The sequence below is a fragment of the Diplotaxodon limnothrissa genome, linkage group LG4 (genome assembly GCF_057381915.1).
Source record: "Diplotaxodon limnothrissa isolate DT_005_m linkage group LG4, D_limnothrissa_male_GT1.1, whole genome shotgun sequence".
NCBI classification, from domain to species: domain Eukaryota; kingdom Metazoa; phylum Chordata; class Actinopteri; order Cichliformes; family Cichlidae; genus Diplotaxodon; species Diplotaxodon limnothrissa.
In genome coordinates this window covers 1,034,815-1,056,923 of record NC_140599.1, presented here as the reverse complement: position 1 = coordinate 1,056,923, position 22,109 = coordinate 1,034,815, and the positions used below count along the sequence as shown (strand labels likewise).

The 22,109-nt window shown below is 43.9% G+C and overlaps 1 protein-coding gene and 1 pseudogene across 1 annotated transcript in view; both read right to left on the bottom strand.

The window, feature by feature from the left end:
* Nucleotides 1-10,355, bottom strand: part of rgs9a (regulator of G protein signaling 9a) — a 35,953-nt gene extending 25,598 nt beyond the window's left edge. Inside the window, exons 1-2 of the mRNA XM_085351252.1 lie at nt 10,287-10,355; nt 6,603-6,699 (exon numbers count right to left, since the gene is read on the bottom strand). Of these exons, the coding sequence (XP_085207378.1) occupies nt 6,603-6,699; nt 10,287-10,355 (166 nt within the window). The remainder of the gene's footprint in view (nt 1-6,602; nt 6,700-10,286) is intronic.
* An 8,456-nt stretch (nt 10,356-18,811) lies between these two features.
* On the bottom strand, nt 18,812-20,685 carry LOC146632969 (uncharacterized; annotated as a pseudogene).
* Nucleotides 20,686-22,109: the final 1,424 nt, after the last annotated feature.

Genomic DNA, 22,109 nt, shown 5'->3' with positions numbered 1-22,109 from the left:
AGCATTCCCACGTTAAGCTTAACGAGCGACTGCCTCTCGCTCTCTTGCTGCTACTTCAATCGTGAAACTGCTTAAATGATCAGCTGATCGGCTTTTCTGTCGCGAGTCCGTCTTTGTTTTTGGCCCACTTTGCGCCAGAAAGAGGAAACCAGCGGCTGAACAACAGCAGCACGTTTAAGCTCGATAAGCTGTTGTTAGAATGTATTTATTATTACTTTCTACTCCAGGATCTTTTTCTACGTAGCTGACGCTGGTAACTGTGCAGGGGCGGATCTAGCAAAGTTTAGCCAGGGGGGCCGATAGGGCATGAACAGGGAAAAGGGGGCACAAAGACATACTTTTCTTTCTTATTCTCATTTAAAATGTCGAGCTTTTAATAAATAATTATCTGACACCCAAAGTTTTAATTTGATGTAAAATGAATAGAAGTCAATTACTGTATATAGTGACTGTTAAGTCTAATATATATACCCTAGTAAGCTATAGTACTTTTTCCTTTGGGAAGGTACCATCTGTGCAGTCTGCAATTTTGTTGAAGAAAGATGTTGAATCTATTTAATATTTCTTGAAAAATAATTGATTTCTGTGCATTTTTTTTCACACTGCATCAAATTAAGGTTGATTACGTTGATTAAGCATCATGAGGTGGAGCGTGAGGGGTGGTTCCCTATTTTTTATTTATTTATTTTTGTTGTTGCTGGGAGTTGGAACCCTATTAGTTAGGTTGCTTAATATTTATGCTAAGTACTCTTTAAAATACCAGAATAGGGAGGATGGTGTAGGTCTAAGTTTATTAGATTGATCAGTATTGCTGAACTATGAAATATTTTTTTTGTATACAGGTATAACAGAATAGCTTTAGTGTAGTTGTTGTTTTAAACTTGAGTATGAACTTATACAAAATGCAGCAAGATATTTAAAAAACAGTTTTGTTGATTAAAAAACACTATATCGGATTCATATCGGTATCGGCAGATATCCAAATTTATGATATCGGTATCGGTATCGGACATAAAAAAGTGGTATCGTGCCATCTCTATCAGATACAATAATCATAGTAGGTCATTTTAACATGCATGCAGGTGCTGGAAATGACAGCCGTGCATTTCATCTAGTATGAGACAAGAATCAGGCATTTCTCAAACTATCAGTGAGCCTGCTCAACACATCATCACATAAAAACAGAACATGTAACAGTAAACTCTGAAACCCTTCTTTAGTCTGATCATTTCTTAATAACATTTACAGTAATAGATTACACAGCGGGAAGCACGGTGGTTAGCACTGCTGCCTCACAACAAGCAGCTTCTGCTTATCTTTACCAGGCTGACTTTTATTCATTGTTCCAGTTTGGATTCAGGAGACAGACACTATCTCTACTTTCAAGATTAGGCTTCAAACTTTCCTTTTTGCTAAAGCATATAGTTAGGGCTGGACCAGGTGACCCTGAATCCTCCCTTAGTTATGCTGCAATACCCACATAGCAGACATGACATACCCTGCCATGACTTCTGGCATGGCAGGGTATGTCAACCAGATGTGGGCCAGGTCTGGCAATACAGCTATGGTAATCAATGTTTCAAATGCAGGTTTGACAGGTTTGTGAGTGTACACTTTATCCAAAACCTAGTGAGGGTTTACTCATGTTTACCACCAGGTGGCTGTAGCTCAGGAGGCAGAGCAGGTCACCTACTGATCGGAAGGTTAGTGGTTTGATCCCTGGCTCCTCCAGTCTGCAAGTCAAGACTATGAATAAAGTTAGGAAGCACTCAGTTTAGATAAAGTGTGTGGTTGGGTGAATGTGGCATTTTGTATAGAGCACTTTGAGTAATCTGGGAGAGTAGAAAAGTGCTATAGAAGAATCAGTCCATTCACTGTCTGAGCAGAGTTTCGTCATGTTACTTTTACTCTACATGTTGTTATTACATGGCTTGATTAAGGTTCACATCAGGCTGACATCTGGGGCCAGAGCTGAAACTGTTCTGGGCCAGCACAGGGCCAGCAGCTGGCCTTGTGCTGGCCCATGTGTGGGCCACCAAAAGGCCGTCATTCTGTGCGGTATGTGGGCCATGTTTAAGCACAGTGTGTGGGCTGGATCCGGGCCCACACAGCGGGCTGCTGCTGCTGCTATGTGGGCAGCAGCCAGCTACAGCTACCAACACCTACACCCTCCTGATGGAATACCTCTGGTTCTAACACATCATTTATGTACTGTAAGTGCTGGCAGAATACTTGGGTCAAATGGATGGCTGCTCAAATTTCCCTTCCAGGCCTTAGTCCAGATTAAAAAGTCACTTTGGTTCTTAGAGCACTGCACAGATATCATCCAATCATGGCTGCTTTATTTAGCTACTAGCCGAGCAGCTTAGGCAGCAAAGCTTTAAATAATCCAGTGAGGCTGTACAGATTAAATACCTGAGAGGTAAACGCACTGTCACCTTGTGGTCTAGCACATCGGACAGGACAAAGTATGAAGGTTCAATAAACAGGAGCATTTAGCTTCAGAAATAACAGGTAGGCTTTAGTGAAAAAACCAAAACTATGAGAATTATTTGTTCTTTTTCTACTTAAAACTTTATTGTTCTGTATCAGTTTGTGGTATTTTAAATCAATTTGAAACATTTATTTAATGCCATTTACAGAATTATATGTTTTTATTCACTTGGTTGTTTTTTATACATAGCACCAGTTCACAGTAACAGTTAGTTCAAGGTGCACTGTAAGGTGAAGACAACGAGCTCAGACCGACCACACAAAAACAACCCAAGATTTATCAATCAACTTAGACCCAATCCTTTGGTCTCAGATATGCTTAAAAACCTTTAAATGGATCAGAAATCCCAGTTTGCAATTAATACAATACAAAATATTACACAGAGTGCACTATACTGGTCATAGGATGTTCAAGATGGGCTATACACCTTCCAACAACTGCTCACACTGCACAGCAAATACACCGGACAATTACATCCACGCTCTTTGGTTCTGTCCACCAGTTCAGAAATTCTGGCGTGAGATATGTGAAGACTTATCAAAGTGTCTGAAATGTAACATTCCAGCCTTTAGTGTGCTTGCTGGGCAACTTGGATGAGGTCACTGCAGAAATAAACACAGCCCACGTTGTTTTTACGGCCCTATGCATTGCCAAGAAAATGGTCCTCATTAACTGGAAAAATAAAAATAATCTTAATTCTAACCAATATAAAAACCATCTAATAGATCACATTAGTCTTGATACAACATCTGCCATCACATTTGATCAATCCCTTTGGGCTCCTTTGATCGGCTTCATCACCTAGTGGGGGTGGGGGGTCATGGTTTGGTCCTGCCTTCGCTATTGTGGTTGATATGGGGGTAGGGACGGCCTTAGGGTGTCTGGGGAGTCCCTAGGGACGTTTCCCTAGAGGGACTAACCTGGGGGATGTGGCCATGACCTGGTTAGGGGCTCTGGGGCTCTTGGATGGTGTTTTCCTTGTGGCTGCGTACAGCGGAGATGGGGGAGGGTCTGTGCTGGCGGACGTTGGTTACTGGCCTGGTAGCCTGGCTGCCCCTGGGAGGGTCCGGGACAGGCGTGGAGGCTTGGGGGTCTGGGGGTGCTCCGCCCCCCGGTCTGGGGTGCTGGCCGGGCCTTGGGGGCTTGGGTCCTGGCTGTTGTGTCGCCGGAGCAGTGGGCGGGTGGGTGCAGGGGGGCTCAGCCCCAATGCAGGGGACCTCTGGTGCATTGGCCCAACTAGGGGGCTCTCTAACTGGTGGGGAGGTTGTTATATCTTTGCAGGTGGTCTCCTCACTACAGGAGCCCACTCTGCAGGTGGGGGAGAGATATAGGAGAGGTGGAGAATGAACTCAACCTGGGTGTCTATTGTCTTGTGTAGTTTGGGAGATGATTGGATGATGGGGTGGGTGCAGTTTTCTCTGGGGTGGAGTCGGGTGGGCTGTGGGGCTGGGCGGTGCTGCTGCTGCGGGCCCCGGTCCGGATGGGCCTGGGCCCCCTTGCCCTGGTGGGTTCCAGAGTGTGGGGGTGCCTACTGGGGTCAGCGGGGGAGCTGGCCCCAGGGAGGGGCCGCTTGCCCCTCCCTTTCTTCCCTCCCCATCCTCAGCTGCCTCCCTATTCCCGCTCCACCACACCCACCCACCCAGACACGCAGGGCTTGGGGTGCAGGTATGTCACCAGGGTGCAGGGGAGGCACTCCCCCTCTGTCCCCTTCTGGCCGCCTGTGCCTCAATTTTATTCTGCAACCTAGACATCCACATTACTCACACTCTCACATAACACATACATATAGGGCCTTGGGGGTGGGCACGTTTTACAGCATCCAGAGGATGGTCGGTGTACTCCAACCCACCTCTGGCGCTGGTGCCCTACCCTCAATTTTAAATGCATTTAGACACTGAGGGTTTTCGGGAAGAGCCGTGCTGCTCTCTGAGAGGAAGCTAGTACCATGCTCTCCTGAGTTTTAAATGCACTTTAGAACAGCACACAGCAACACGACATATGAGCGGGCGTAGGGAGGTTTGGGGTCTTCACTCACCCCGGTTCTGTTAGCCGTCAGGGCTGGGGGGCTGGGAGGAGGTGCTGGCTGTCAGACTGGGGTCTGGGATGCGGGGCCTCCCTGCTACTGCAGATAAGGAGGTGGTCCGCTTGCCTCCACCCCAGAGAGAAGGGTTACATCTCCTGGGTCTAGGTGCGGCTTGCCCCTCTGGGGGCGGGGGTACCTGGACCTGGGATATAGAGTATGTTTGGGGAGTGCGACTGTCTGTGCAGTGTCTATTTGTGTCTGTCTACATGTCGGGTGAGTGCCGAGTATTTGGTTGTGCATATGGGGTGGGAATGCACGTCTGTGTCCGCGTGTGCCTGTTCGTCTGTGTCTATATGTCAGGTTGGGTCTTAGACTCAACCTCTCTGGGTACATCTCAGGCCCTCTAAAGTACGGAGGCCTATCTCCCCTCACCACACTCCCTGCCGGTGGCTGATGCCCTCAGACGTTGGTGTGTTGGTGGTCCTTGTCGTCTGGGGCTGGGCGCTCATGTATGTACCGGCTCACTCCTGGTGGCCGATTGGCGGGGCCGGGCGCCTGTGGCCCGGCTGGGCTCCTTCCGGGGGATGGGATGCCCTCAGACCTCTGGGCCTGAAGCTCGGTCCTCTCTGGCACAGCTGGCTGCCGGCAGAGCCCGCGGGCACACCACTGCAACCCCCTCTGGCCTCTGCTCCGTAGCTGCGGGGCGACCTCTCCTTTGGGGCTCTACTCAGCTCTTCCCAGGAGGGTGGCACGGTTCCCCCCCCCCCCCCCCCGTTTGGTGGTCCTCCTCGGGTCCTTGTACTCTGGGGCCTGGATCTCCTCCATACCTGCTTCATACCCTGGGGGACGGGGCTATGGCTCCCCACACTCCCTAGCAGATCGTTACATGGAGAAACCTTTGGAATACAAGCATGCTGATCCACACAGGTATGCACACAGGTGTACACACGGGTATTCACAGACGCGGACTACAGCTTTCTTGGCTGCTGCCTCAAAGCACATTGTGCGCTCTCTATCTTGCGTGCTGCACAATATCGTTTATTATTTAGCATCTACTGTTATCTACTGCTAGCTAGTTTATTGTGATGGTGCTGTTTTTATGTTGCTCTTTTGTTGTTTGCTTTCTCTTCTGTTTTTTTTTCTCCATACAGGTGATCCAGGTGTTTTGTTTGTTGTTCTTTCTTTCTTCCCCCCTTCTCACCGTCTCTTCTCCCCTCTGGTTTTCTTTCTCTCCCTCTCTTTCTTTCATTCTTTCTCCCTGTCCTATCCCCCAGTCATGTCTGTCCCGTTTGTAGCAACTGAAAATAAAATAAATACATAATTATAATAAAGGTCAATCAAATGGACCAATATGGCAAGGCCATGATGATCCACTTGGTAAAATAAATCCGCTTGGCATCTTTCTTGGCCTTAAGACAACAATTCTGATGGCTAAAGATCCAAACGGGACACAAAAAAAACACAACAAAAAACAACAACCCAATGAACAGGACAAAAGATAAACTATGGGCAAGAGTAGAAAGGTCAATGACATGCAGTTACCTTAGTATAATGTATGTAACCTACCCCATCATCTCCTCAACTAATGGGAAAATCAGAGCCAAACTTTGCATGGACATTATAACACATACAGTGATTATTAACATATGCTTGCAAAATATATAAATCTCAATCTTTACTCTGGTATTTTTGGATCAACAGAAGGCTTTCAGGAAGATTTTGGGGAATGCTGATCCAGTCCAGAAGTAAAAGAAATAAATGCATGAATGCAGGTATTCAAAAAATATATGTCAAAAGTCATACAAAATAGTCTTGACTGGTTTTTATATAGTGCTCTACTCTACTCTACTCTAAGCACTCTGAGAGGCCAGGGTTTGATCCACCAACCTTCTGATTAGTTGATGACCTGCTCTACCTCCTGCATCATGTACCAGTTAAAAATGCTAGAAATGTTTGAGTTTAATTTCATTCAGTTTTATTTCTATTGTGTGTGTGTGTGTGTGTGTGTGTGTGTGTGTGTGTGTGTGTGTGTGTGTGTGTGTGTGTGTGTGTGTGTGTGTGTGTGTGTGTGTGTGTCACACTCACCAGCAATGACATGTGGGATGGTAGTGATATTGAGCTTCTGCTCTGTACCTTTAACTCCACTTTTTGTGTCCTGCATTTCTAGCAAAATCGACTCCAGCTGAAAACAGAGGTGAATGAAAAAGATTAATATAAAGAGGACAAAAGAGACACAGCCTTTGGAGGCTGTCACTGTCGTCGAGATACTTAAACTCTCCCACTTGGGGCAGGAGTGCCCACTCCGTGTCAGGAACCCTGACACGGAGTGGGCACTCCACCCTTTTCCAGCTGAGAACCATGGCCTCAGATTTGGAGGTGTTGATCCTCATTCCCATCACTTCACACTCAGCTGCGAACTGTTCCAGTGCGACCTGGGGGCCATCACCTGATGAAGCCAACAGAGCCACATCATCCAAAAACCAGAGATGAGATTTTCTGACCACCAAGAGGAAACCTTCTGCTACTTGGCTGCATCTAGAAATTCTGTCCATAAAACTTACGAACAGAATCGGTGACAAAGGCAGAGCCCATCACCAACCGGAAACAGGTCTGACTTATTGCCGGCAACACCCCATACTTCTGAAGCACCTCACACATGACACCCCGAACACGGTCAAATGCCTTCTTCAAGTCCACAAAGCACATCTAGATTGGTTGGGCAAACTCCTATGCACACTCAAGTATCCTCGAGAGGATAAAGAGCTGGTCCAGTGTTCCATGACCAGGACGGAAGGTACTGCCCCTGACCTCCATGCAACCTTGTAGAGGTGTGTCAACAAGACAGCAATACAACATGCAGAGCCTTCAGGAACTCAGGGGGTGCACCTCACCCTCCACAGGAGCCTCTGCCAGGGAGTTGTTTAGCAGCCTCAGAGACCTCACCCCCAAAGATGGACGAGTCGTCCCCCTCATCCCCAGACTCTGCTTCCTCCAGTGGGATTAAGGAGGTCCTCGAAGTATTCCTTCCACTGCATGACAATGTTCAATGTTCAGCAGTGCTCCACCTGCAATATACATAATGCAGGTACAGCGCCGCTTTCCCCTCTTGAGTCGCCTGATGATTTGCCAGAATCTCTGCAAGGCAGTCCAAAAATCTTTTTCCATGGCCTCCCTGAACTCCTTCCACACCCGAGTTTTTGCTTTAGCCATTGCCGCATGCTGCTTGGCCAGTCGGTACCTATAAGCTTTCTCCGAAGTCCTACAAGCTAACCAAGCCCGATAGGCTTTCTTCTTCAGTCTGCTGGCTCCCTTCACCTCCATTTGGTTCGGGGGTTACCACCACAACAGTTACCAACACTCCTGCAGCCGCAGCTCAGTGCAGCAGCTTCAGGCAATGGAGATGCTGAACATGGTCTATAGAGTTCGAAAATGTGACGTCATTTCCAGGGTAAAACCACAAAGGATTGTAGGTACTAGCTTGCTACAAGAAATCCCTTTCACTGGAAAGAACGGTCACTATCGCTGCCCCCTCTCTCTTCCATGCAAAGAGACAGACACAACGGCCGGGGACGTCGCGGGGTTTTCTTTGTCCAATTTTGGTGGATTTTAATGCTGTGGCTGACGCCAGTGGACTTTCAGTGTTGTTTTGACTGTGTGTTCTAAGTGGCCTGGGGTGTTTTTAACTGTTTAAAAAAAAAGTGAAATAAATGATATTTTAGTAATCGAGTTTTATATTGTTCTTTTCGCTTGGCTACTCCACTGCTCTGTCCATTTTTTGAAGGGTTGCCCTTCACTTAGAATAAAACCTGGTGTCCACCTACATATCTGGCTACTCAGAACATGTCAGTGTCCTGTACCCATCCATCGGTAAACTGGAACTGGGCTTGTTGCAGGGATCTGAAGTTACCAAACACTTCATGAGTGTATGCACTCACACTTAGGAACATATAATTATAAATATGAGCGTGATGAAGGTGGGGGCAGCACGCTAATGTCTTCAGTCCACTCTGTATGCTCGTATGGGCCAAACCCTTTCATTACTTTGTTGTTTTTCCTCGTACTTTTTTTTTGCCTTTTCGTCAAGTCTGTCTTTGTACGGACCTGCCGTGTTCTTCTTCGTTTTGTACATAACTGTTTTTGGGGCAAATAAAATGCAAGTAGGGATTAAAACAGCAGAATGAATGGTTACCGGTGCTGGAAATGCTAGCGCTTGATGCAGTGTTTTGATTTTGCTGCCACTTGTACCCACAATGCAACGCACACAAGTCACGTAGTCTGTCGATCTCTATCCGGTTTTTAAAAAAGACACTAAAAACAGTCAGTGTTCACTGTCGGCTTCTCTCGGTTTTTATTACCGCTAATCATTTTAAAGCTCAGTTTTTAAACCCTTCCTATGTAACTACAGTCCATGCAGCAGTATATTACTGACTAACCTCGTACTGTGGATGGATTATCTCAGTTGTTCTCCTGACTGAAGTTTACAGCATCCTGCCATGTGATTGCATTTGTCCCTAACTATCGGGAACGCTCACATTAACTTTTATCGAGTGGAAAAAAGTCCTCCGTTCATTAGCATTCGTCCTCCAGCTTTACTATTTATGTTATGCTAACATAGCTTTGTCGCGCTAGCGATGACGTAGCACATCATTATCTACCAGCTAGTCCAACTTCAGTAACCCTGCAGACGTCACTGCTGTTTAGTTTTCTGTCTTCATTTATGTTGGAAGTGATAGCAGAGCTGTAACTTCCTGCTAACTTCTAACTCCGTTAAATGTCATAAATTCCGTCTTCATGGATGCCTGGATGTTAAACTTAATTGGTACACCTGGTAGAGCAGCCACACTGATCATTTTATGAAAGATGAAAGAATTTAAAGAGTTTTTCAACTCTCAGTAATGCTGCAATGATCGTTTGACTTTGGGACCTGCAGTGGAGTTTGGGCCCAGACATGGCTAACGACGTTAGACTTAAAGACCGGACTGGGACTCAATGTCCCCAGTCTCCCTCAGAATGCTGTTGAAGCTTTGCCGGAGGTGTGTGTTAAAGATCTCACAGACCACTGTTCCCAGCGCACCCTCACTATACGTTTAGGTGTGACAGGTCTGTCCAGCACCGCCCCCCGCCACCTGATCCAACTCACCACCAAGTGTTGATCAGTTGACAGCTCAGCCCCTCTCTTTCAGAGTTTTTTAAAATTGGAATAGTAGTAAACTGGGTCAGAATAGCGTTCATACTGTAAAACACCAGGCCTACTTTATAAAGAATCTGATTAGTTAGGTTAATACTGGAATACTTCTTTGTTTATCTTATTCCTGTGTCTTTGCTTCATTGTGCCAATGAATTGTTTGAAAGTTAATATTTTTATCTGAAGTGCATAACAATAAGGTTGTTCAGATGCTTTAGACTGCAGTGACACCATGCTGCCAAACAATAACATTAATTAGCTTTTAGGTGGACTAAAAGATTAGCTTCAGCAAGCCTCTTATGCTGGCAAACCAATCATGTTTAAATCTCATGCAAATGCATGGGTATCCCTTAGATACTGCATGCAACAGAAAAATCTTTATATAATCTTAAGAACAGGGGGTAGGAAAACAAGGTTACTGCAGCTTGCGTGCTTTGTATTTTTCCTTTTTCACCAAAGCAGTTTATATAGAAATCTAGAACCTAACGTGAAAAAGCCTTTAATTATTAAAGAATGATGGATAATCAAAATATATTACAAAAGGAATACATAATAATGCTATAACAGAAATGCTATTGACCCACCTTTTTGAGGCAATACAAACGGGGCTGGAAATGTTGTGCCCGGTTTGGGCGCGCTGTTCTGATAGTCATTTTTGCAGATGAATGACGAGCGAATCAGATGTAAAGCAATCAAATCAAATCCTGGTATGAAATGTCCCAGTTAGAACAGGTTTAGTTGCTGACAGGCAAATGCATGCCTGCAGTGAACAGAGGTAGCGTCTGTGAGGAGACTGTAAGACCGGAGGCTAAGGATGGATTAATCCTCCAGTCAGCTGTAAGCTTTTTCTCTCACCCAAGGCAATTACAGAGAAAGGCCTGGCTCAGACTGACAAGAGTCAAGATCGATGCTGTGTCTCAGGGTACAGTGGTAATGGCTGTAAGTAAGTAAAATGTATTTATATAGTGCTTTTCACAAAGTGCTTCACAAAGCAAAGAATGAAAATACAACATGTACAATGTAAAACAGCAAAATACAACATAAAAACAACAAATTAGTTGAAAGCTTGTCTATATAAAATGTCTTCAGCTGTTTTTTAAAAGAATCGATGGAGTCGGTGTAAAAACAGTGTCAGAGAATCCACAGCCATGGTGCTGCTGTCTGAAAGGCCCGACCACCACGAGTTTAAATAGAGTGTGTGGGGCCGCCAGCAGACTCTGACCTGATGACCTCAGAGCTCGGGAAGATGAACGCGGTTTCAGCAGGTCAGATATGTACTTGACCATGTAGGGCCATGAAGGTTAGAACTAAAATTTTAAAATGAAACCTAAAACTTACAGGCAACCAGTGAAGGGAGGCTAAAACTGGAGTGATATGAGCTCTTGTGTTGGTGCCTGTTAAAAGTCATGCTGCAGAGTCTGAAGACAATTTAAAGCTGATTTGTTAAAACAAATAAAAAGACCATTGCAATAATCCAGACGGGAAGAAATAAAAGCATGAATAATCATCTCCACTTTGACACCATTAGTCCCAGTTTTAAAATATTCCTTAGATGATAAAAAAAAGTTTCGGACCAGCTGCTTAGAATCGAGCCACATCGAGCTGTCAAACATGACACCGAGGTTTCTGAGGCTCGATTTAACAGAAGGCTCTAAGAAGCTGATATGCTGCCTGATTTCTGAGACCATGGTCTGGAGCAACAATTAGAGTTTCTGTTTTATCAGAGTTTAGCTGGAGGAAGCTGTCATTTAACAATTGCTTAATTTCTGTCAGGCAGTTACTCAAACTAAACAATTTATGAAACTCAGAGACTTTAAAGAACAGTATAACTGAATGTCATCAGCATAGAGATGGTAGGAGATATCATTGTAGCGCCTAATAATTTGGCCTAGGCGGAATATATAAAGCATAAAGAGAATTGGACCCAGGACAGATCCCTGAGGTACCTCACAAGGCAAAACTGTTGATCATCACTTGAGATCGTTCAGATAAATATGGCATGAACCATTTGAAACAACACCAGTAATCCCAAACAGGTTCTTGAGTCTGGTTATCATGATCCTGTGACCCACAGTATCAAAGGCAGATCCAACAGGACCAGATCTGTGTAATGAGCAGGCCACTACTATAGATCTTGGTTCGCTGGCACAGTATGTTGAACCAGTCATCACTGATCTGGGAGTTAAAATGGAGGCAGATCTTAAACTTGAAAGCCAGGTCAGAGCTGCTGTACGATCTCGCTTTTTTCATTTGAGGCAATTAACCAAATTAAAGCCCGTCTTATCGAAACAGCTTTTTGAGACAGTAATTGTTGGGTTTATATTTTATTATTGTCATTTGTATTGAGAAACATGTAATCATTTGTGGTTAGAAGTATATAGTTGATGGCATATTGAAAGAATGTCTCATAACAACTCTGTGTAGCATGAAGAGGGGGGTGCGTTCACTCTTCAGAGTGTTCTGGCATAGATCACACACCTGCTAGGAGAGGTCGTATCTTCTCTTGCTGATATATGGTATAGCAAACACACGTATACCTGTTTGAGTGTAAGGGCCTTTTGTTCAGATGTACCGCTAGACTCCTGGCACCAGCTTTGGGGAGTCTTCACGGGGTCACATCTTGACCCCCCCTCCACACACACACACACACACACATACATACACACACACACATACACACACACACATACATACACACACACACATACACACACACACACACACACACACACACATACATACACACACACACACACACACACACACATACATACACACACACACACACACACACACACACACACACATACATACACACACACACATACATACACACACACACACACACACACATACATACATACACACACACACACAGAATCCCACGTATTCAGTAGAATAATGCAAACTAAAACTACATAATAACTTCACAATCTTTAATTAGGGGAATAACATGGCATAAGATAATACTATAATCCCACACACGACACACACAGACAAGGTACTCTTTGTCCACGTGTGTCCCTATAAGAAACGTCATATGTTAATGAACCGATGCATATTCATGTAACCACAATAAAAGGAGTGCTATGGGGAAGCTGGCTGAGAGTCTGACGGAGGTCAAGTGGGTGGAACGACACTTGGCTCCAGGCAGGTCTCCCTCATGCATGAGTGACCCAGAGAACTATGGTGACTTGTGTCTTGCTTTTTGCTGTGTAGTAAATTGTCTTGAACGTTCCAGCGAATAGGTTTATGCTACAAACCTATCAGTAATCCATGCCTTTGTTACATCTAGGCTGGATTATTGTAACACACTGTATTGTGGGGTTAGTGATGCGTCCATTAGGTGCCTGCAGGTTGTGCAAAATGCCGCAGCACGTCTTTTAACTGGAACAAAAAAGTTTGACCACATTACCCCATTTTAATTTCACTCCACTGGCTACACTATCCTACATTTTAGGATTGTTTTTTAAATGTCTTAATGGCACCATAGAGGCTAAGATGAACAGGCACATGGCTCTCAATACATGAGCGGGGCATAGAAAGGGATAGGCAGAAACACCAGAGGGGCCAAACATGAGCTGCTGGTAGACCGAGCAGTCGTCCTAGACTGCAATACCACACTGATGTGTCCTGTGTGTCGAAGCTTCGATGCCCGTGTCGGGTAATCTCGGGGGAGTTTTTGTGAAGCGCGTATCGAGGCTTGCTTTGATTACGTATGCAGTGACGTTCGAGGCCTCGCGGGCAGTCCGTACCACGTGACTGATTCAGGAAGTGGCTCGCCGGCTCGCGCCAGATTTGAAATAAAATGGGCAGCAAAACACAGCTGATTCCCCCGATCACATTGTGTTGTGGAATTGGATTACATACGTCCTACATAGTTTCTTGAGCATTTCTTCTTCGATGGAACCAGCAAGGAAGAGATTTTTTCTCCTCTCTTCTAATAAAGTATGCACACAGTAATAAATATCAGGAATGATAAGCACCATAATATAAATAAACAACACTACAGATCCTATCATCTGATTTCTGTCTTTTAGTTTATTAAAAAGTGAAGCGCCACACACTAGTTTGTGTCATCCAGATGCACATAAGCATGATTACACAGTTACTAGGGGCGGGTTTTGATTATCGATTAAAATCGATTCTGGCTTGGATAACGTGATATCGATTCATTAAAATCCTGAATCAATTGTTTATTTTTTTTTCCCTGAAATGCCAGAATCTCACGTTAAACCTCACTAAATTTCAACAACCACCAAACAGCTAGAACAGTAAATGAGAGCAGGAACACGGCTTCTGCACAAAGACGTAAACACAAAGTGCCGACGGATCAGAATCAGTGAGATCAGGTTCCCCAGAGCGGCATCGTGGTGGGGGGGCGGCATCACGGGCATCGGCAAAAAAATGCTGGTACTCATGCTGCCCCGACATCAGCCACCGCGTATTGGGAATGTCACAGGCACCGATCGGTTTTCTATCGCCCATTTGCTGCGAGTAAGGACGCCCTCCGTTTGCGAGGTGCGCCTGCTGCTGGCGGCACAGGGAGGAGAGCGCGGGGCGGCGGGGGATTCTCTGGCTGGCTGGAGCAGCGTCTAATAACCAACTCGCAAAATAAAAACAAACCAACAAACACGAAAACACCAGACATCATACAGACTTATAATCTGCACCAATGTTTTTTCGAAATTCTATAAAGTGAGCGCGAGAGCCCTCGGTGCGCCTGCGCGCTGCTGAAGTCAAAGTAAACTTTATTGTCATCTCCGCTACAGACAGTCCAGCATATAGAGAGACGAGACGACGAGGCTGCAGTTACAGCGGTGCAAGTAAACAAACAACAAATATAAGAAGAGTAAGAAAATAAATATAACTTTAGGACTCGGGGTAAAGGATCAATAACAATTTAAATTTTATAATTTACAGTTTGATGATTTAAAGTCTCACACACAACCTGTCAAAAGGGGCGGGGCCGGCTGCTTCCAAATAAAGCACATTTCATTCATAATGTTGTAAATCCAAGCCCATTATGTACTCGTGATTTCAAGTTCAAGTTCAAATTTTATTCGCCACATGCAGGTTGCCCTGCAGTGGAATGAACCCGCCCCCCGACCATACACACACGACACAGACATCATGGGGATACAAGTCAGAGAACGATTGCATTACTGAAATGTACACTACAATGGGAAAGTACAAGAGGAAAAAAAGAGACCTCTACTCATGCTGGGCTACAGGAGGACAGCATGAGAACAGGAAACAAAAAACTCCTCTGCACAGAAAGCACAGAAAATGTCCACAGCACAACATTATGGAGCACGTGACCAGCAACAGGGTTGGGTAGGGGGTGAGGAGTAATCCCAGGCAACACAGCAGCCATCCTGCCACTGCGCCGTCTCTCCAGCGGGGGCCCAGACCTGCCTCGTGTTCCCAGGAGGCAACAAGCATCGAAGGCATTGGAAGGGGAGGGGGATGTGTGAGTGCTTATCAGTGTAAATGTATGTGTGTGCGTGTCCAGAGTTCAGCTGAGACAGTGTCCTCCGCCCTGCCAGGCTAAGTAAACAGTCTACCAGCCAACCCAGGTGGCCTTGCATAGAGTGGGAAGGAACAGACTCAACACAGTCGTTATCAGGGAGTTGTTGATCGGCTCCAGCCTTGGGCCCACAGCTGGCGCCGAAGGGGTATCCGCATTATGATGGTGATTTTTCTTTTGCAAAGACTCATGAGAATTTCAATCCAGCTTCCGCCCAGAGTTGTTCCGAGTGGTTTCTTCTCTGATGTAATCCAACATACATACGCTCAGAGGTGTTATTCTGAGCCTTCACTGCAGCCGTAAGTGTCTCCAAGCTCTTAACCATGCTGCCTTCAGTGAGTCCTTTCTGAGAAGCCGCACCTCGTCCCATCGTTTCAATCCCAGCGGACAGCCTTGTGGGGGTTTGAACAGCCGGTTCCGCTTCCTTAATTCTCCGATAAGCCAGGGCCAAGCCAGCTCCGATCAGCAAGAACCCTGTTATCATGGTTCCAAATAGGTAGATATCTTCAGCGTCCTCGATCCACAGTCCTGCCAGGCACACGATCCTCCATTTCTGCCACCCATCCATCGTGTACACGAAAGTCCCTCCGGGGCACTCGGGCTCTCCCGAGCCCAGACTTCTTGTTGAGAAAAGGGTGTAAATAGCATTCAGAGACCAGTTGATCAAATCCATAATTCTCTTTTAGGTTTAGAGAACAGACTGTGAGAGACTGTTCCAGGGAAAGTAATGCACACGAGACAAGACAAGGACACAAGAGGCTAAGCAGGGAAGATAAGGGGAAGGAGGAGAAAAGTGTGACTGCCTTCGCCGAGAGCCAAACAACCCAGGATTTGAATCCTGGGTTGTGTGAAATCCCAGAAATACACCTTAGACAAAGTGAACTAGGGTGTAGGTCTGTTAGGTCATGTTGTAGTGATCCTCGGGTTGGGGGATGGGTGTTCATACTGGAGTGCAAAATTAAAACCAATGTAAGATGGACAAGAAACATTCAAAGCCATCAGGTGCTCAGTTTAGAAAAAATAGAAAAGAAGAGGAGGAGAAACGAGCAAAGATGCAGGTAAGCAGATGTGTGATTGGATGATGGCAGCTCATCCTGAAACAATCAGAATCAGAATACTTTATTAATCCTGAAGGAAATAATGTGGGTTACAGTTGCTCCAAGAAGAAATGGTAAAAATAAGATTCCCGAAGAAAGGCGACTTGTTCAGCTTCATTTTCTCCGACAATCACGTCTCTGTTTCTGTAAACGTATCTCTTCTGCTTTTTAGATTATCTCAACGGTGCGCACTGATTCATTGTGAAAGGTTAAGGCAAATCCAGGTATACACCTACAAGGTGAGGTTGTACAGTAATGGCATGTATACATGTACAAAGCTCTTTCTGGAATGCGCATTTACTTACAAAGTTAAAGATAGAGAAGACTTAGATGATTGTCATAGATGCAGTTGATGCAAATCAAGCCAAGGCAATAAGTGATTTTTAGCGGATTAATGTCTGGGGTGTGATCTGTACTGAATTTATGTAAGAAAATCAATAAATTGAATAGTTTATCTGGGAAAAAAAAAGAAATGGTAAAAATAGTAACAGTAACAGACTAAACTCCAAATAATACATTAGGTTACAGATTTTAATATTAATGAGTCAGTGTCAAGTGTTGATTTGTCCTGTTCTCATTGTATGACGAATGATGATGGCTGTCTGGTAGCTGTTTGCTCTCTCTCTCTCTTCATATATGTGTGTGTGTGTTTCTCTGGCGAAATTCAGTGTGGTTCCGACAACAGTTTTATGTTAATGTACAATCCTTAATTAATATGTTTTGTGTGTGTGTGTGTGTGTGTGTGTGTGTGTGTGTGTGTGTGTGTGTGTGTTTGTTTGCCCGGGGCACCAAACAGGCTAGGACCGCCACTGAGTGAGATGTCGCCTTTCTCACGGTCCGGGCTGAAAGCCGACAGCTCGCTGATGTTTCGGCGGGTCCGCGCTTTGTGTTTACGTCTTTTTTGCGCTGATTCTGAAGCTGTTAGTTTGATCTCTCTTCAAACAATATTGAGTAAACCAGCAGCAAAAGAAGATCCAAACTACGCTTCACGTAAACATCGTCATGAATTTTCTCTGACTTTTGCTGTTTTGCAAAATTTCCCCGAATTGAATCGAATCGTGGATCAAATCAATTCTAGAAATCAGTGACGACACACAGCCCTAACAGTTACACAATCATACCAAAACTCTGTTCTGATAGTTTCCACTTTCTCTTTTGTATCAAACATACTGAGACAATATTCGGGATAAATAACCACAATTTATCAATAATAACAATTTTTTTATTCAGTTTAGAGGTTTACACATCATTATAATCACAGAGCCTGTTTCACTTGAATCGTCCACTTGATGGCGCAGTAGAGCAAATGAATCATCACAATGTTTCGAACCATGAGTCGACCAGGTGGATGGAAGCTTCAGTTCATCACGAGGCTTCATCTCACCATCACTAACTGAGTCATTCCACGAGAATGGTTAAAATCGGACTTGGATGTTTTCACATTTTTTACCAAAATGTATTATTTATATGTATATCCCACATCATTAAGGATATATTTAACTATCAGAAAAATGCATTTTCCCATCTCAGGCATTAGTTTTCTTTTATTATTGATCATATTTTCAAGATGTAGTGACTGTAATTCTTCAACCCCGTTATGGACACTTTGGAGGCTCTCTGAACATTATCATAAAATGTATTTCTAAAGACATCAATATGTTTACATTAATTAGATGTCCCCATACTAATTCAATAATTTTACATAGAAAAGTTACATAAAATCACAAATTTTTACTTTCTTAAATCCTGAAATGTAACTAATGAGTGAAAGCAATCTTGTCATTTTTAATCAAAAATTTAGTTTAACTAAGAATTGTAATAAAAATCAATGATCATATGATAGCGCTCAATATCTTAGACAGAGATCCCCAAACATTAAATTATTTTTTTCAACATTTTAAGAAAATTATATATGAAAATGTAGGTGTGACGGGGTTGAGACTAGCATAACAGGGTTGAAGAGACAAATACAGCGTTACATATAAACAGTTGTTTACTCCTAAATTCAATGTACAGGACTGCCATTAACATTATATCTCACTTTGTAACCATAGCAAGGACACCAGATACAAACTGCAGTAGAGTTAAGTTTTATTAATCTCAAGTAAAAACAACCACAACAGCACATTAACAACTAACAAACATTGTAAAGTGAATTGCTCAAATGTAGCATAATGTGTGTGTGTGCGCGCGCGTGTGTGTGTGTGTGCGCGTGCGTGTGTGTGTGTGTGTGCGCGTGCGTGCGTGTGTGTGTGTGTCTAGGCATAAGTGCTGATGAGGTGCTAAAAGTCACCTCACCCTTGCTCCGATAACATACAATTAAACTTGTTGAACTGGTTGAAGTAATAACAATAATAATCAGTTAACGATTTCAGTGTGTCTGTCTGTATCAGTGTCCATGTCAGAGTGTTTTTGCATGTGTGTGCTTGCTTCGGTGTGTGTGTCTGTATATATGCATGAATGTGCCGGTTGTTTCATGAATTCATCTTGTGAGTCGGTTCCACACCTGTTTCAAGACTTCCACATGGCGCCTTGTCACAGCCCGTGGGGGTGGAATGAGTTCAAGGACATCATCAAACAGGTACCAGAGGATATCATCCTGATGCGGCCAGAACAATCGGTTTGACCCAACACGATGCATGCATTTGACCTGGACTTGTGTTGTTTGTATGTTTAGAATGATGCCTGGATACAAATCATCGTCATATCTGAGAATACACCATTTACCAACCAGCTCCGGACTCTCCCACTGGATTTCTTTTTCTGGATTCCTCCCACTGCCTGTCTGTGATACAGCTGTTTCTATCTTCTGGCCAACAGTGAAACACTGGGTGTTGCAGCTCTTGCAGTTAAACTGCTTCTGTGTTGTGCACATGCAGCTTACATCACGAACCATCAGTTCTCCTGGAGCTGCAGTAACGACCTGGTGAATTCTCATGGTTCCAGGAACAGCTGGTATCTGCTTCGGCATTTTCTCCATAGCTTCCTCAACATCTTCACTTTTCACAAAGAACAGTTTCACACTTGTGTTTGTTTCAGAAAAGGCCCTGAATAACTCTTCTGCATCTGGGATGTCATGCCCCTTTGCTACCATCATGTCAGCTGCTCTTTTTAAGGCTCCCCCGACACCATCTGGTGCTCCTTTTCCATGACTGGCCTCGAAAAATTCCAAGAACCAGCCTTGAATCCTCTTCTGTCCAGTTCTGTAGTGAAAAGGTAGAAGTTTCCTCGTTGTTTGTATCGCGTACAGGCTTAAAAAGTGCAGCAAAGACACTTGTGGATGTTGGCCTTGAAGGTAATCTAGCCCAGGATTTAGGTGCTGCCATATTGCTGGAGGGCCTTTATGTCTACTGGGGGAGATGGTGCTAAAGCACACAGGCTCTGGCTGTGTCCCAATTCAGGGTCTGCACGCTTGAAGTACGCGTACTACGCACGGTGCGTACTATAAGTACGAGAAGTGCGGAAGTGAGAGGCCTGTGAAATGGGACGGTCTAGCCTGCCTCGCGCTGTTCAGGTTGCCTAGCAACCATGATACTAACCGCGAATGACAAAAATGAATGATCAACAAAACAAAAATGTTTTGTTGATCATTCATTTTTGTCATGACATCACTTTGAGTAGTTGAGTATTTGAGGCTGAGACCACAGGACTGGATATATATATATATATATACACCCAAGTTAGCGCTGAATGTACAAACATCACTAATGTCACATGACTTTGCCAACATGTGGCCAACAGTCATGTTTTAATGTTCTTCGTTATTAAACATTTGCACATAAATAAGTGACATCGTATTCAGTACTTACTTTTGACAGTTCACTCTTCGGCTGCTCCCTTCTGCCGCAAAATTGCGGCAAAATTATCCACACCCACCGCTGCGCTATGAATTGTGTGATATATGGGACCACGAAGTGTGCACCGGACCACGCTTGATATTTGGGGAAATCGACGGTGCATTTGAAGCACACTTCGAATTGGGACAGCCGTCGTCGCATGGCGGTGACGTAATCGCACTTAAAATGCGTACTTCAAGCGTGCAGTCTCTGAATTGGGACACAGCCTGAGAATCCACCAACATACAACACACCAGTATGAAGGGCAGCCTGCTGATGTGAAGCCCCAAAGTGGACCGCCTGTACTTGAGAACTGTATTTACAGCTGTAGTTTTCTGAGAAGTCAACATGTAAAAGTCTCCTCCCCTGACATGTTGTTCTTCAGCTCACGGCAGAAGGCATACTGCTGCTTGAAGTGATACATTTGAAATTTCTTTACAAAGCTGTGGAAGAGCTCAATGAGGTCCTCTTGTGTGCCCTCCACAGATTTCTTGACTGTCACCTTGACAGTGTCCTTCATCTCTCACGCTCACTCTGCAGGTTTCTCTCCCTTCTTTCAGGATCAGCTTTAAGGCGTTCCCGATACTTCTTTTGCCTTTCTGCTGCTGTTGTTGGTGCCATCTTACTCGCATCCTTAACATGGAACATAAATCACATTCAGCATGCATGCAGTATAAGAATGGTGATTGAATATAATAATAATTGATTTAAATAATTGGATAACTTAACAACCAAAGTATTAAACTCTCAACCCCATAACAATCTCACAACCGCGTTACAATCAAAAACATAACAGGGTTGAGATTTTTGCACAAACGGGCCGCTGCTCAATATAGTGAATACCAGACAGAGAACACATGGCATGCATGAAATTCAAAATCACCATATATTCAGGAACTAACAAAAAACTTTTCATAAGTAATAGTTTTCTTTTTTTCATGTTACGGTGTTGAGTCATTGAGGTTGACGACCACAATATCACAAGATAAATGACTAAAATAAAGGAAAAGAATGGAGCAACTTGCCTGTCTCTGGTCCTGTTGTCCAAAAGACTTCAGTGATGTCACTTCCTGATGTATACGAATTCTGGATCACACCATTGTATTTATGGGGGTGGGATCATTCATGTGACGGGGTTGAAGGGTTAGTCAGGTACAGGAATAATTGTGATTTTATTGAATAATTAACAATTAAATTTGAAAAAAAGAAATATTAACAGCAAAAGAGCACAAACAGATGTTTAGGTTGATACCAAAATTTATTGACTTTTTAAATAGTTTTATTTGGTATTTTCAAAGTAAACTTTCATCAAGGCCATGAGGGACATGACAAAATAGGTGGTGTCAAATGAAAAAACTGTATTATTTCCCATAAAAAGATCAAAATTAGTTCAGTTTTTTACACTGTATTAAATGGTACATTTCAATATATATGTAAAGCTGTTTAAACAGAAAGTTTGGTGACCCAATAGATGAAATACACCATAAGAGGTGAGAGGGACTCAAATTGTGCCATTTTCATGGAATGACTCGACTACACGACAACCTATGACTCAATGACCCACACATGAATCAACTTTATTTAGTTATTTATTTAATTTTGTACTTTTTTGATATTATTAGGATGATTTAAGTTTAACGAGTAAGTTCTGAGTTCATTCTTGCCACGTCTCTGAGTTTGCTTACAGCTGCAAGGCTCTTAAATACAGTAACAAAGTATTTGTATTTCTTTACCACTAGCCTCTGGAAATTATATTACAATACTGTTCAAGAGTTTTGCGCTGTGTTGTAAATTAGTCTCCATGAAAAATGTGCCAATAAGGGCATCATTTGCAGAAAACGTCCATTTGAAATCAAAACTGAGTGTCACGATACGGACTGTGTTGTGACAGCTGAAACGCACAAGCGAAACGTCGTTCGGAGGATTCCTACGGACCGTGAACGC